Source organism: Chrysochloris asiatica, unplaced genomic scaffold, assembly GCF_000296735.1.
Source record: "Chrysochloris asiatica unplaced genomic scaffold, ChrAsi1.0 scaffold00061, whole genome shotgun sequence".
NCBI lineage: Eukaryota > Metazoa > Chordata > Mammalia > Afrosoricida > Chrysochloridae > Chrysochloris > Chrysochloris asiatica.
Window position 1 is genome coordinate 14,496,635 of NW_006408579.1, and position 15,950 is coordinate 14,512,584.

The 15,950-nt window shown below is 40.1% G+C and overlaps 1 protein-coding gene across 1 annotated transcript in view; it reads right to left on the reverse strand.

Moving 5' to 3' along the window:
- Window positions 1–13,312: 13,312 nt before the first annotated feature.
- SLC35A5 (solute carrier family 35, member A5) overlaps window positions 13,313–15,950 on the reverse strand; it is a 29,370-nt gene continuing 26,732 nt past the window's right edge. The window contains exons 6-7 of the mRNA XM_006864209.1: window positions 15,731–15,946; window positions 13,313–13,381 (exon numbers count right to left, since the gene is read on the reverse strand). Of these exons, the coding sequence (XP_006864271.1) occupies window positions 13,313–13,381; window positions 15,731–15,946 (285 nt within the window). The remainder of the gene's footprint in view (window positions 13,382–15,730; window positions 15,947–15,950) is intronic.

A 15,950-nucleotide genomic window follows, 5' to 3' on the forward strand; every position in this document is an offset into this window, starting at 1 on the left:
TTCACAACTGGATCCAATAAGCAACATCATAATCAATGGAGAATAGATTGAAGCTGTCAAAAATTTCATTTTACTTGGAGCCACAATCAATGCCTAGGGAAGAACAGTTAAGGAATCAAATGAATTGCTTTGGACAAATCTGCTGCAAAAGACCTTTTTAACATAGATAAATAGATAAAAAGCAAAGATATCATTTTAATGACTAAGGTTGTCTTGACCCAAGCCATGTTCTTTCCAATCATTTCATATGCATATGAAAGCTGGACAATGAATAAGGAAGACAAAATAAAATTGAAGCATTTCCATTATGGTGCTAATGAATACAAAATATAATCAGTCTTAGAAGTAGTATAGTTGGAATGCTCCTTACAAGGGAGGATAGTGAAACTTTGCCTCAAGCACTTTGGACATCCTATCAGGTGGGACCTGTCTCTAGAGAACATCATGCTTGGTAAAGTTGAAGGTCAATGAAAAAGAGAAAGACCCCTAAGAGATGGACTGACACAGTGGTTGTAGCAATGAGCTCAACCACAGAACAACTGTGGTGGTAACACAGGAAAGGATTTCATTCTGCTGTACACAGGATCACTGTGAGTCAGAATTCAGTGGACAGTACCTAACACCACAAGCAAACATGGAGCCTTGGTGGTACAAAGGTTAAGAACTTAACTGCTAACTAAAAGGTTAATTGTTTGAACCCGCCAGTGGCTCTGCAAGAGAAAAGATATGGTGACCAACTTTCTTAAAGATTCTAGTCCAGGAAACACTATGGGACACTTCCACTCTGTGTTATGGGGTTGCTAGCAGCCAGATTCTACTCTGCAACACACAAAAAGAACGCACAAGCGATCTTTGCTGGCTCCGTAGTAAAATTATCTCCTTTTATACTGGAGATCTATAAGATTCCTGGCCAATGCACTTTAAAAGCAGCTACCACCTGCCTGGAGGCTTTTGTGTTGCTGATGCTGAACAAGTTTCAGAGGAACTTAGCAACAACAAGCAGAATGCATTGTCAGACATAAACCGTGACACAAAAATTTATGTCATTTAAATTTTACTTGACATTCACTTAAAGAAAGCTTTTAAAGACTTATCATATATCATTCTTCTGATAATATTGAGATACAAGCTAAATAGAGAGTTGGAATTGTATGAATCACAATTTGACTCAAAGCTGTGTTTCTCTGAACCTAGAGTAGGATGATGACCTAGCTGTTTCAGGATGTCCTTCCAAACTACTGATAACCATTTACTCAAATGTGATGCTGGCAAGTACTTGATCTCTTAAACTGTTTTCAAAGTGTCCTTATTACTCAATCACTGAATGTCAAGAAGTTGCACTTATCCAGTACTACAACCAGGAATGGCTGCTCTGTGTCCTGCAGTCAGTTAGGACTCCGAGCGATCTTGTATTTCTGAGGCTATAAATCTTTACTGGAGCAGAAAGACTCATCTATCTTCCATAAAGTGACTGGTGGATTTGCACTGCTGACCTTTCTGTTAGCTGCTCAATGTGTTACCTGCTATACCACCAGGGCTCACATGGGCAATCAGAAATAATAACCAAATTCTAGCATGTGCAGTCAAAGACAACTGTGTCCCTACTGCCTCCAGGCAGCAACTATTTTAACTTCGTTGTTGAAAGCATCCCAATTTCAGAGATGGCAACGTACAAACAAACGTAGGTCTTGTTGTTGTTGTTACGTGCTATCAAGTCGGCACCGACTCATAGCGATGTTATGCACAGCAGAACGAAACACTGCCCGATCCTGGGCCAATCTCACTATTGTTGTCATGCTTGAGTCCATTGATACTACCAGTTTGCCAATCCATCACCCTGGGGGTCTTCCTCTTTTTCTCTGACCCTCCACCCTACCAAACATGATATCTTTCTCCAGTCACTGGTACCTCCTTACAATATGTCTGAAGTATGAGACATGAAGTTTGGCCATTCTGGCCTCCAAGGAGCACTCTGGCTGTACTTCTTCCAACACAGATCTGTTGGTTCTTTTGACAGCCCACGGCACTTTCAATATTCTCCTCCAAAACCATAACTCAAAAGCATCAATTCTTCTACGGTCTTCCTTATTCACTGTCCAGCTTTTGCATGCATGTGAAGTTATTGAAAATACCATGGCTTGGGTCATTTGCACCTTAGTCCTCAAGTTGACATCTTTGCTCTTCAACACTTTACAAAGGTCTTGTGCAGCAGATTTGCCTAATGCAATTATGTCATTTGATTTCCTGACTGTTGCTTCAATAAGTGTTCATAGTTGATCCAAGAAGAATGAAGTCCTTGACAACTTTAATCTTTTCTCCATTGATAAGAATTGTGTTTATTAGTTCAGTGGTGAGGGTTTTGTTTTCTTTACATTGAGATGCAATCCATAATGAAGGCTGTGCTCTTTGATCTTCATTTATAAATAAAGTATTTTAAGTATTCTTCATTTTCAGCAAGCAAGGTTGTATCATCTGCATATTGCATGCTGTTAATAAGTCTTCCTCCAACCCTGATGCCATTTTTCTTTATTTAACCCAGCTTCTCGTATTATTTGCTCAGCACACAAGTTGAATAAATATGGTGAAAGAATACAACCCTGTTGCACACCTTTCTTTTCTTTTTCTTTTTTAACTGTTTTATTGTGAATTATGTGATAGTTTACATGGGAGAATACTAGCTTTACATTCATCCTGTCGTATATCATTACATTGCCATAGCTACACTGCCCTCCATGCATCATCAACCAACCCCACAAGCCTGGCCCTTGGTTGTCAGCACACAGCCCCTCTCCCTCTCTGGCTCTAGAGTTCCCAGCTACTCCATCTCTCCAGTCATCATCTCTGCCTCCATCTCTGGCATTATTGTTTCTCTGGGTAGAGTCCCACACTCCACTATTCTCCTTGCTGGTCTCAGGGACTTCCACTCTAAGCCTGCAAAGTCAACCACTCCCCTTCTTTTGCTATAAAATGTCTACCTTTACATTTCCAACCCTCACAGTCAGTCCTGATAGTAATTATTCACTATTGTACCACGTGAGTGCTATCCCCATCTCCTTTCATCAGTCCCGCCCAGACAGATTGGATACTACTCAGTAGAGATTCTATCTTCCTCTGTGCCCTTTGGATCTAGGCTACTTCTTGAAAGCTTGTAAGCCAGTCACTTCTTGCCTTTGTAGCTCCCCTACTTTGGGTAGCCAGTGTCCAAGTTGTCCATCCCTGTCTACCCTGTGTATCGAGGGGGTGGGAATGATCCTCACTATAAAGATCTGTTCCCTCTTTTGAGCTACAGCATCTTTATAGGTGTAGATCAAGTTCATCAAATTGTATCAGATTACTCTGCTTTTCCTCTTCTTTCTTCTTCTAGTTGAGCTCTGATCATCCAGCCATTGAAGTCAGGTCATGTGGGTATTATCTGCAAGTGTGAGTGTCCTTGTGCATATGCCCTCTCTTCTTATCAGCATGGGATTGTTAGGAACATGGGTTGGTATGTCCTAGCAAGATCAGTGCAATTCTGGCAAATCAGCAGGTTCCAGTTATGTTGGCTGAGACATGATGGTGCTTTAGGCAACTGAAACAGTGAGTGGTGTGAACAGAAGTTCTACAGGGTTAAGTACTTTTAATTAAGGTTTCATTTATGTTCTTTTTCTATCTTATCTACTCAAAATACATTTGTTTCATTCTTGTTTATTAATTATTGTTGCTGTTAAGTGCTGTCTGGTTAGTTATGATTCATAGCAAGGCTTTATAGGGTTTCTGAGGAGTGGCTGGTGGGTTTGAACCATTGACCTTTCAACTCAACTCAACCTTGCAGGTTCAATGCATTATCCTGCAGTGCCACACCAGGACTCCTGTTTGTTAATTGACATGCTTATGTTAGGGAGTTTATTGTGAATCAATTTCAGCAAAACATTACCTTCTCATTAAATTCACAATTGACTTTAAAATGTATTGACTTTATAGTTTGTTTGCACTTTATAAGTTTGTGTTTTTTTTTGGGGGGGGGTTCATATAAAAATTATAAGCAAAGAGGCTTATAATTCAATTGTACATATTTAAATAATAGTAAAGTAGTGGTGGGGGGGAGTCAACATTGAGATCTGTGAGAATTTGTTTTCATCTAAAATGGAAATATAACTTATTTTTAAGTTTCAGAAACACTGATCTAGGTTTTAGGAAGGAAGGATCTCTTTCTTTCCATTGAGTTTGACTTTCTTTCTCAGCCTCTTCTTCCCATGTAAAGATGAATTATTGGGAAGAAATCAAGACCATATGTGAAGGAGAAAGGAGCCAAGCAGGACACACGGGCTGTACGTGGTCAAGCTCACTGGGTGGCACCAGCGAGCAAAAGGCCTTCCTGAAACTACAGAGCAGTCCAGCTCACCAGTGACAGGGATTCCACATGGCACGTTCTGAAGCTAAAAAACCTTGGCATTATAAACAGGGTGATGCTGCCCTAAGTGTCCCCTCTTCACATGGACCTTGAAAGTCTAATATAACAGGATGTAGTTGGCTAAGAATTTTGGATCCTGTATCTTAAACCATCTTTCCTTAACTAACAGCCACATTCTTTCCCTTCCTCAGAATTAGGCACATTCCTAGACAAAGTTCAGTTCCAGCACCAATGACTAAGATGGAGCCATGCCTTTCTTTTGTCTAACCAAAGACTATTCAGAAACTATGAAAGGAGAAAACTCAGTTCAGTAGTTTTAGGTCATAATTGCTTAGAATAAGAAGGGAATTCAGAAATCACTTTGTCTAACTATTATACCAATGAAGCAATTTCTTCTAAAACATCTCTGTCAGTGATACAATCTCTTCTTAAAAACTTCAATGATAGAGAATTTACTATTCACTTTCCACTACTCTTTAAGACCTTTCCCATTGTAGAAAAGTAATATTTTTTTCAGCAGCAATTCCAACTCATAGTAACTCCATCCATGTGTTACTGAGTAGACCTGTCCCATAGGGTTTTCCTGGCCATAATCTTTACAGAAGCAGATTGCCAGACCTTTCTCCCGTGGTGTAATTGAATGGAGCCAAACTGCCAACCTTTAGAATAGTCATTGAGTGCACACTGTTTGAACCACCCATGAAATCATTTTGTTTGGAGGGTCTTCCTTAAAAGAAATGTTCTCTCCAGGTTATGTAATCCCTTGACTCTAAAACCATCTAAAATGATAAGATGTGGTTTCTAGACCTCTCATCTTTTAAAATAGTGGCAGTCACAAAATATTCCTGGGAATTAACTTCAGTTCCAGCTCTAATAAGTGGCAAATAAGCACACCCATACCAGCACACAACAATAATTTCACTCAGCATAATGTCCTCCAAGTTTATCCATGTAATGAGGTATTTCACAGATTTGTTATTCTTCAAAATAACATAATATTCCATTGTGTGTATGTACCAAAGTTTGTTTATCCATCTTCCATTGATGGGCACTTAGGCTGTCTCCATCTTTTTGCTATTGTGAACAGTGCTGCAGTGAACATCGGTGTGCATATAACTACTTGTGTCCTGGCTCATATTTCTTGCTGGGTCATATGATATTTCTATTTCCAACTTTCTGAGTAATCGCTATACCATTTTCCACATTGGTTGAACCATTTTACAGTTTCCTTGATCTTCTTATTGTTGATTTTTTATTTTATAGCACTGTGATCTGAAAAGATGCTTTGCAGTATTTTGATGTTTTAAAATTTTTGGAGACTTGTTTTGTAACCTAACAAATGATCTATTCTGGAGTATGTTCCATGGGCACTGGAAAAGACTGTATTGTGCTGTTGTTTGGTTGAGTGCTCTGTATAAATCTGAGGTCAAGTTGATTTTGTTGTTTAGTTACTTTCTGTCTTTGATGACTTTCTTTCTGGTTGTTCATTTTTTGAAAGAGGTGTATTAAAATCTATTATTGTAGGGTTACTATTTCTTCAACTACATTAGAATTTGATTTATATATTTTGAGACTTTCATTAGGAGCATAGATATTTATTATGGTATGTCCTCTTTGCCAATGTACTTTTGGAGCCATTTTATAATTATCATTAGCAAAATTTTCCTTGCATGTGGTATTACTGATATTGTCTGATGATTTTCACATTCTATTGGGTTGTTAATGAACCTCTCTAAATCCTGATACCACATTCTTCATATGATCCAACTTCTTGGATTATTTGCTCAGCATACAGAGTCGATAAGTATGGTGAAAGATTACAACCCTGAAGCACACCCTTCCTGATTTTAAGCCATGTCGTATCGCCTTGTTCTGTTGGAATGACTGCCTCTTGAACCATGTACAGGTTCCACATGAGCACAATTGTTTTTGAATTTCAGTTATCTGTAATGCTGTTCATAGTTTGTTGTGCTCTATACAGTTCAGTGTCTTTGCAAGGTGAATAAAACACAAGTAAACACTGTTCTGGTATTTTCTGCTTTCTGACAAGATCCATCTGAAGTCAGTAATGATATCCTTTGTTCCATGTCCTCTTCTGAATCCAGCTTGATTTTCTGGCAGCTTCCTGTCTGTGTCAGTCTAGCTGGGCCTGGGTTCTCTGTGCTTTGGCAGTTAAGGCAAACAGTAATAGCAACCCCCCCCCATGACGAAATCTAATATAATGAAATCACCCTGTGATGTAATCAGCCCTGATCTAATGCAAGTATCTGATGTGTTGTAAATCCTCAGTTCTATGATGTTCATGTAGCCAGAATATATGATCATGGGATCTACAGGATCAGGTTGTATCTTAACTCAATTTCTTGAGATATAAAAGTAATTAAACAGGCAAGCTACGGCCACCAAGAAAGATGAGTCAGGAGTGGAGTGCATCTGATTGACCTCGAATCCCTGCACTGTGAAACTCCTAGATCCAGGGGAGGATTGATGCCAGGACACAGGGAGATGTCCAAGGTATGCTGGCCTACGGATACTGAAAGTTGACAAGGATCTTTCCCCGGAGCTGACAGAGAGTGAGCCTTCCCCTAGGGCTGGCACTCTGAGTTTGGATTTCAAGCCTTCTAAAATGAAGAGAAAAAATGTCTGTTAAAGGTATCCACTTGAGGTATTTCTGTTAGAGAAACACTAGAGAATTGTTGGTGTGTTTGTGTGCTGCTACAACCAATTTTTTTTTACACAGAGAAAATCATTATTTATATTTTTCCATAAACACACATATAGATATCCATACATTTAAGATGGGACAATAGGTACCGGATGTTTTGCAGTGTTTTTCCAACTAACATATGGTATAATCATTTTCATACCATTAAATTTTTTCCCTTAAGTTTTCATTGTGAATTGAGTGATAGCTTACATGGGAGAACATCGGTTTTACACTCATCATTTTATTTCATTGCAATGATTACAATCCCCTTTCATGCATCATCATTCAACAGTATTTGCTTCTATTCTCTATTTTTTTTGTTGTTTTGAATGTACACAAAAACACTAAGAAATATATAATCATTTAAACAACCAAAGAGCACATTCTGCAAGCCTGCCTCCTGGCCACCAGCACACAGCCTTTCTCTTTCCATGAGTCTAGAGTCCTCAGCTGCTCCCTCTCTCCATGTCATAATCTCTGCCTCCATCTCTGGTGTCACTCCTTCTCTGGATAGGGTTTCACATTCTGCTTGTGCTCTTCTCCCTTGATGGTCCTAGGGTCTTCTGCTCCTGGACTGTAAAGATTAACTACTCCCCTCTTTTTGTTACAGAACTTCTACCTTTACAGTTGTGACAACTGCAATTAGTCATGATAACAATTACTCACTATTGAATCATAAGAATCTTATTTCCATCTCCTTTCACCAGGCCCGTCTAGACAAGATGAAAACTATTCAGTGGGCATTCTATCTTGTATGCTGGGGAGCCATCAAGGCAAGCAATCATGTCCCTTTAGGACAAACCCCCCTCCAAAACTGAAAATCAAAGGGAGCACAAGAGCAGGCATGTAAGCTTGCTGGTGACCACACTGGTCTACATGTGAGTGGAAGTGGGGAAAAAGCAACAATGAAGATATGGGCTGAGTTCGAGCATAGTCCATTGCGGAGAGCCATTCCACTTCTGCTGTTTGACATAGTCCCAGCAGAAAGAGAAGCATCATACAAAGCAGATGATTCTCAGGAGCTGGCCTCTATCTCCTCTTTAGAATAACTCTGAATTCACTGGTAAAAATATATAATATGGCCACATTCACGGCTTTTACTGTGAGCTCTGCAGACCTTAGGAAGAAACCGGTCTGGCAACAATTGTTTCAGCTTCATCGGGTTGAATTCAAAGGGAATTGTATGAGCTACTCCCGTTCACAGAAAACCTAAGTACAAAGTAACTGCATTTATGAGATCACAAAAGCAGATAACAAACTAAAGCTGACGGACCCCTATAGACCTCACTACAATCAATTACCAGCCAGAATCCACAAACCCTCACTATTACATACAGGCACCTACGTAAATAGGCAGAGAATAGTGAACATAAGTGAAAAGTAGTTTTAACTTAATAATCTACATTTCCTGCAGCAATTAGCCAGGTTGGGCCTTATGCCTCACAACTTCAAAAGAAAGAAACATAGGACCACTGTGGTTAAGCAATTTAATGAATACTTTAGAAAATCAAAATAATTAAGTAGATGTTAGTAATACTTTTACTATGGAAAATAGTACATTATGTAGGATAGAAGATTGATAGTAGAAACAATAAAGTAGTGTAGGCATTGATGATTAATAGAAACTTATATTACTAAGAGGATGTAATCAGGGGTCTGATAAGTGGAAATGATTTGTTTAAGGTTTAACTTGATCTTTTAGTGGGAATAAGAAGAAACAATTTATCACTTACATAGGACAGAAGATGATTGTCAAAAGGAAAATGTTCAATGGTTGAAAAATGAACAGGATATGGAAAGGTCAGTTTGGACAGCACAGAAATACTTTTATTAAGGTTGTATAATCACAGGGTGAAGGAATGTTATGATTAAAACTGTGTAATAATTCAAGGGAAAATCAAAGTATCAAATCATTATGTACTGTGTAATTTTAAGTATAAAAATAAAGAAGACTTGCTGAGCTGGGGTTGAGAGAAAGAGAGAAAAAAAAAGACAAACAGCCAGACAGACTGTTGATAGCCCCATCAGCCAACTAAGCAGAGACTCCTTGATTAATTTTTGCCGATTCCGCGTCTCCTCTCGTGTCCCGCGACCCTGTGAGAGCTGGACTCCTGCATCCTATAGACTACTGTCAATCTGGAGATGAGAAAAGAGGAAGGGCTGGTTGATTGAAGTATGGTGAGACCTGGGGACTCCTGAGCCCATGGACAAGGATATAGAAATGGAGGTTTAGAACTGAGAGTGAAGCGTCTAGCTGATATGAAGGGGAGATGAGATGCACAAAAATGCCCAAACTTATAGATAGTACCCATTTGACCCAGCTTCATTGGCCTGATGATCAGAACTTGACTTGTGCTGTTAAGTACCATGGAGTTGGTTCTGACTCATAGTGACCCTGCACAGGGTTTCCGAGGATGCAAATCTTTACGGGGAGCAGAAATCCTCATCTTTCTCCCACGGAACAGCTGGTAGTTTCAAACCGCTGACCTTGAGGTTAGTAGCCTGATTCATAACCACGATGCTACCAGGGCTCCTTAGAACTTGACTAGAAGACTAGAGGAAGATAAAAAATATTTGATAAAGAAAACAAGTGTATATTGCTACAATTTGATGAATTTGACCTATACTTATGGATATAGTAGCTCAAAATACCAACTGAGGGGGATGGAATCTTCACATCAAGGATCAATCCTATCCCCTCTGGGTTGGTAGGGATGGGGAACTTAGACACTGGCTACCTAAAGTGGGATGCAATGAAGGCACGAGGTGACTGGCTTACAAGTTTTCAAGAGGGAGCTTAGTTTCAGAGTGTACAACAACCATTTCTGAATGATCTTCAACAAAATTCTACCCATGCGATATTAAAGATATTGCTCAATGATTTTCACATTCTGTTGTATCACCTTTCTTTGGCATAGGAACAAATATGGATGTCTTCCAGTCAGTTGGTCAGGAAACTCTTCCAAATTTCATGGCATAGATAAAGTGAGCATTTGCCACACTACATCAGTTTGTTTAGTTTTCAATTTGTATTTTGTCAGTTCCTGGAACCTTGCTTTTTGCCAATGGTTTCAGTGCAGTTTCAATGTCTTCCTTCAATACTGTTGGTTCTTGGTCATATGCTACCTCCTGAAATGGTTGAAAACCAATTCTTTTTGATACAGGAACTCTTATGTATTCTTTCCATCCGCTTTTGATGCTTCCTGCATGGTTAACTATTTTGCCCATAGAATCCTTCAATACTTCATGTTGAGGCTTGATTTTTTTTTTTTTTTTTTTTTGCTTCCAGTCTTTCAGCTTGAGAAATGTTGAACTTATTCTTCCCTTTTGGTTTTCCGATCTAGAGTTGCATACTTCATCCCAAGACAAGCCCATGGCTAGAAGAGCCATATTAAGTAATTCAGTGCATTGAACAGATGGAGGATTTCTACATTTTTGTCAATATAACAGGGGGAAATTCCATTATGTACTTTGTTTGAATGAGATAATTTCTCTCCTATTCAAAAACTAATTGTTTACCAACTACAAAGATACTTTTATCTTCCCATTTTTGATGGGAATCTTAGATTTAAACATTAGCCACCATAAATGTTTTAGTCACTATTGGTATACAGTGTGAAATATATTGTAGCATTTTATCTAAGGACTCTTAGTGGTACAGTGGTAAAGCACACTCTGCTGCTAACTGAAAGGTCAGTAGTTTCAACCCAGCAGCTACTATGTGAGAGAAAGATGGACAGTCAGCTTCTATAAGATTGTAGCCTTGGAAACAGTATGGGGCAGTTCTTCCTTCTAGGTCCTATAAGGTTGATATGCATTGGAATCAAATTAACACCAAAGGGTTTGGGTTCAGATTTTTGTTGTTGCTTTTTTAAGCATTCATTTGCAGGAAAATCAGGGGAAATAAAGAAGAGAAACGCATATAGGCTGCATTAGAATGACATCTTAAAATTCACATTCACAATGAAGTATCCTGCAAATATAAGGGCCCACAAGCCTAGTGCGACACTGTGGGCTAATGTGCTGGGCTGCAAAGTAGGTTTGAACTGCTAGGTCGGCGGTTCAAGCTCACAGCTGCTCCTTGAAACCCTATACAGGGTCACTATGGGTCGGAACCAACTTGATGGCACTTTTAACAACAAGCCAACTATATCTTATTACTATCCAGCTGCACAACAGGGGCAAGTCACTCTGTTTCCTCATTTTTTTAGTTTTCTATCACCTGGCTTCTCTGTCTTACAAAGTAAATTTTCTGCATGTAAAAGCACCTAAAAATATAATGCAAGTAGAAAATTATAACTGTAAAATGTTTCACTTTATTGGCTTTTACAGTAACACTATTCCTGGTGTGGCACTGTGGGTTAATGCACTGGACTGCAAGGTCTATTTGAACTGCAAAGTCAGCGGTTCAAACTCACCAGTCAAACTTCGGAAACTATAAAGGGGCCTATGAGTCAGAACTGACTCGAGAGCACATGTTTTAATGAAAGTCCACACTTATCTGAAAAGCAATTCCTTTAAAAGTAATCCCTTTAAACATTAGTTTTATTGACAATATAGTTATGATTTGAAGTCAGTGCCTTAACTTTTGGGAACAGGATATGACACAAAGGCACAAAATAGTCACAAGCATGAATTAAGACACAATAAAATGAAATGCCTTATTGATTCACCAAAATGTAATAATGCAAACAATAACGAGATCAAGATTTTGAGATATACAACACAGGAGAAATAAACAACTTTCACTTAAATTGAAGTTTATTCAGGTAGAAAAACATCAAAATAACTAAAAATCAAGCTTCCCATGAATTCTTAGCAATTGCCTCTTCAGCAAAACAGCACAGACTGCATTTCCCCAAATAATGATGTACTCAGAATTGAGGTCCTTCAGCCAACTTTTTAAGAAATTGTTATAAAATGAGGCTCTCAAGGCCTCAAACTTCAAGGATAACCTAGGAGATATTTATGACAGAAGAGAGAAGACTCTGGCATGCAGACTAACATTACTATCTGCCAAACTGATGTCTATTCATATATTCATCGGGTAGAGTTTACATGATTACTGCATGCTTTTTGGAACCTTGAAGACAGGAAAAATAATCTACATATATAAACTGTTGACTTATCCAGAGTCCTGGTGTGGCGCTTAGGTTTAATGAGCCAGACTGCAAAGTCATTTGAACTGCAAGGTTGGCGATTCAAGTTCACCAGCTGCTCCTTAGAAACCCTACACAGGGTTGTTATGGGTCGGGATCGACTCGATGGCATTTAACAACAGCAACATTAAGTACACCCACACTTGCAGATAATACCCACTTAACCTGGCGATGATCAGAGCTCAAACCGAAGAAGAAAGAAGAGGGAAAAAAGAATAATCTGACACAATTTGATGAACTTGACACACACCCTATGGAAGCAATAGCTCAAAAGAGTGAACAAATCTTCATAGTGAGGATCATTCCCACCTCCTCTGCACACAGAGGGGACAGGGATGGGCAACCTGGACATTGGCTACCCAGAATGGGGGTGCTACAGAGGCGAGAAGTGACTGGTTTACAAGCTTTTAAGAGGGAACCTAGATCCAGAGGGCATGGAGCAAGGTAGAGTCTCCACTGAGTAGTATCCATTCTGCCTAGTCAGAGCTGATGAAAGGAGATACAGATAGGTCTCTTGCGATACAATAGCAAATAATTGTTATCAGGACTGATTGTAAGGGCTGGAAATGTAAAGGTGGACGTTTTGGGGCAAGGTAGACATTTTGGGGCAAAGGGAGGAGTGTGAGTAACCTTACAGTCTAGGAGCAGAGGTCCCTGGGACCATCAAAGGAGAAGAGCGGAGAATGGAACCCTACCCAGGGAAGCAGTGATGCCAAGATAGAGGCAGACTCGATAACGTGGGAGATGGAGGGGCTGGGGACTTTGGATCCGGAGAGAGAAAGGGGTAGTATGCGGACGACCGGGAAAAAAGAAAAAGAAATATATATATTGTTGACTTCTCCAGTACTGAGCAATGGTTTCAGTCTCTATCCTACTACTCCTACATCAATCAGTTCCTCCAGACTTGCATGGAACTCTTTAGGGAGTGGTTAGATATATACAAGGAATATTACATTTTAGGAACATTCTTAGTTTATCAAAGTTAAGAGATAACTATTACAACCGCTGAGAATGTGAAAAGTAGGTTTGCGAGAGCTGCCAATGACTTGGTACCAATTAGAAATTATCTTCATCCGATTCATTATCACTCTTGGGTTTTGTAAGCCTTTCCAGTTCTTCTCCATCCTAAAAGGAAATGCAGGATATCAATAATTAATTATAACAAAATTTGACGTTTTTAATTTTTATTATTTCATTTTCAATGATTGAATAAAGACAACTTATTCATAAGTCATTGCTCTTACTTGATTTAAAGTCAGGTGTCAGGTATGTATTACTTAGTGTCCATGATATGTTCTGTGAAACAGGACATTATGTGATTTGGATGTTGTAGGAGCACAGTATTAACTACTAACATCCGAAAACCATATTCAAACCTTATAGGATCCCACTTCTGCTGTCGTCAGCACTGTTATCATTGTTGCTGCTACTAGCAGAGGCTGCAAGGAGGGGCTTCGCCAGCAGCGGCCACAGGAACCGAGTGGGGAGGGGCAATGCGCACCCAGCCAAGCCAGCTGTTCCGCCTACTTGTGTATCAGGAGCAGTCTAGACCCAGGAGACCCCACCGACCCTTCCTATAAAGCCAAGAACCAGCACCCACAGCCATGTCCTAGGCCTCCGGTCAGGACTCCATAAATATATTGTTGTTAAGTGCCATCCTGTCGGTTCTAACCCATATTGAACCTTATAGGGTTTCCGAGGAGGGTTAGAACCACCAACCTTGCATTTCAAACTGGCCTTGTGGTCCAGCACATTATCCTGCAGCGGCCATAATATTGGTGGTGGTGGTATTGTGCAGTGCAGTCAGTTCCGACTCATAGCAAACCTGAATAAGGCTTCCGAGGCTATAAATCTTTACAGGAGCAGAAAGCCTCGTCTTTCTCCCGCGGAACAATAGGTAGTTTTGGACCGCAGATCTTGAGATTAGCAGCCCGACTCACAACTACCACGTTACCAGAGTTCCTTGGCCACATTATTAAGATAGTAAAAAAGTGAAATGCATTCAGTAGTTGGAGTTCAAGTTAACAGTATGTGAGAGAGCACCCTCTGCTGGTCTTAACGGGAATTAACTAAAGAGTGGCGAAAGGTATAAATCAGGCCTTGTTTGTTAACCTACAGTGATTTTCTTTTACTTGAAAATACATAATCAGTCTGTTGGAAAAACATACAGGACTTCTGGGAGCAGGCCATTTGGAATGTGAGCTCCCAATTTTTTATCCTAAGAATCTGCTGTGTTATCACATCAGGAGCATTACACTAAGTTCCACTATACCATCAACTCTGTAAGCAATAGCTTAACTGTCCCAAAGAATGAAAGGTTTATATATGAAAGATTCCATTTGTATATGTTCAAGAAAATTGAAATTTAGAGCTAGATGTTGTTGTTAAGTGCCATCTAGTCAGTTCTGACTCACAGTAACCCTGTATAGGGTTTCCGAAGAGCAGCCCGTGGGTTTGTATCGCCCACCTTGTGATTAGCAGAGTCCAGTGCTGATCCTACTGTGCCACACCAGGGCTCAAAGCTAGATGGAGAAGTCTATTTTATCTCTTACTTAAGCATATGAAGACTTCACTCCTTAACTGAACCTCCAAAAGATTGTATTAACTAATTTGCTGACAAGTCCTTCTGAAACTATGTGCAACTGGCAGTCTGAATCACAGCGTAAGCATTTTCCTCAAAACTATGTTTCTCCTATTTGCAGAAATCTCTTTGAAAACCTTTTTCTAAGTGGGATTAATGGGCCTTGCCCTTTTGGCAATTGGTTGATTATTAACTATGGGGAGAAGTCAGGAGCTTGGTTCTTTACTTAACAAGACTTATAGAAACTCTGGAGTCCTGGTGAGGCGCTGTGGGCTAATGCGTCAGACTGCAGTCTTTCGAACTGCAAGGCTGGTGGTTCAAGCTCGCCAGCTGCTCCTTGGAAACCCCACCAAGGGTCTCTATGGGTCAGAATCGACTCACAGCAGTTAACAATTGAAATCCTATACAAGGTCACTGTGAGTTGAACCAACTCAACGGGCTCTTAGCAACAGTCAGTGGTACGATCAAGTCTGCGTATGCATGAGGCTTGCCTCCGTTACTAAGGTGGAGTGGAAAAGCAGTAGTAAACTAGGAGTCAGACCCCATGGGCCTAATACCAGTTCTTCACTCACTCACTGTAAATCCCTCAGCCTCTGAGTCAGCGTCTCCACTTGCAAATCTGGGGAGATAGGACCAGGCAAAGCGTGAAGCAGCTGCCAGCTCCATGATACCACTACTTCATAAGGCCCTTGAGGCCACAAGTGACATTTTTTCTCTATGCTTCAAAGCACTTATAAGCTCTTACACATATCAGGCGTTCCATGAATGCTGGGCGAGTGATGTCTAAAAGTCACAGATATCCAATACAGTCGTTGCTAAATCAGACCTTTATTTCTGAATAACCATGCTCGGAATTTGAGAACAGGCAAAAAAGTTACTCGCTCACAACTCACCCCTCTGGAGCGCTCCCAAAGGCTGCCACTGAGATCTCGGATCCTTTCTTGCCTTGGTGCATGTTCCAGGCCTTGAGGCTTGCTGGCATTATAAATAAATATAGCAAGGAGGACTGACGGAGCTTCCAAGAAAAACTCCAGGGAGGGCCTGAAGTCAAACACCAGGACAGCCACTGTTGTGATGATGACAGTGGTGACCTGGGCCATCAAAACATGGAAC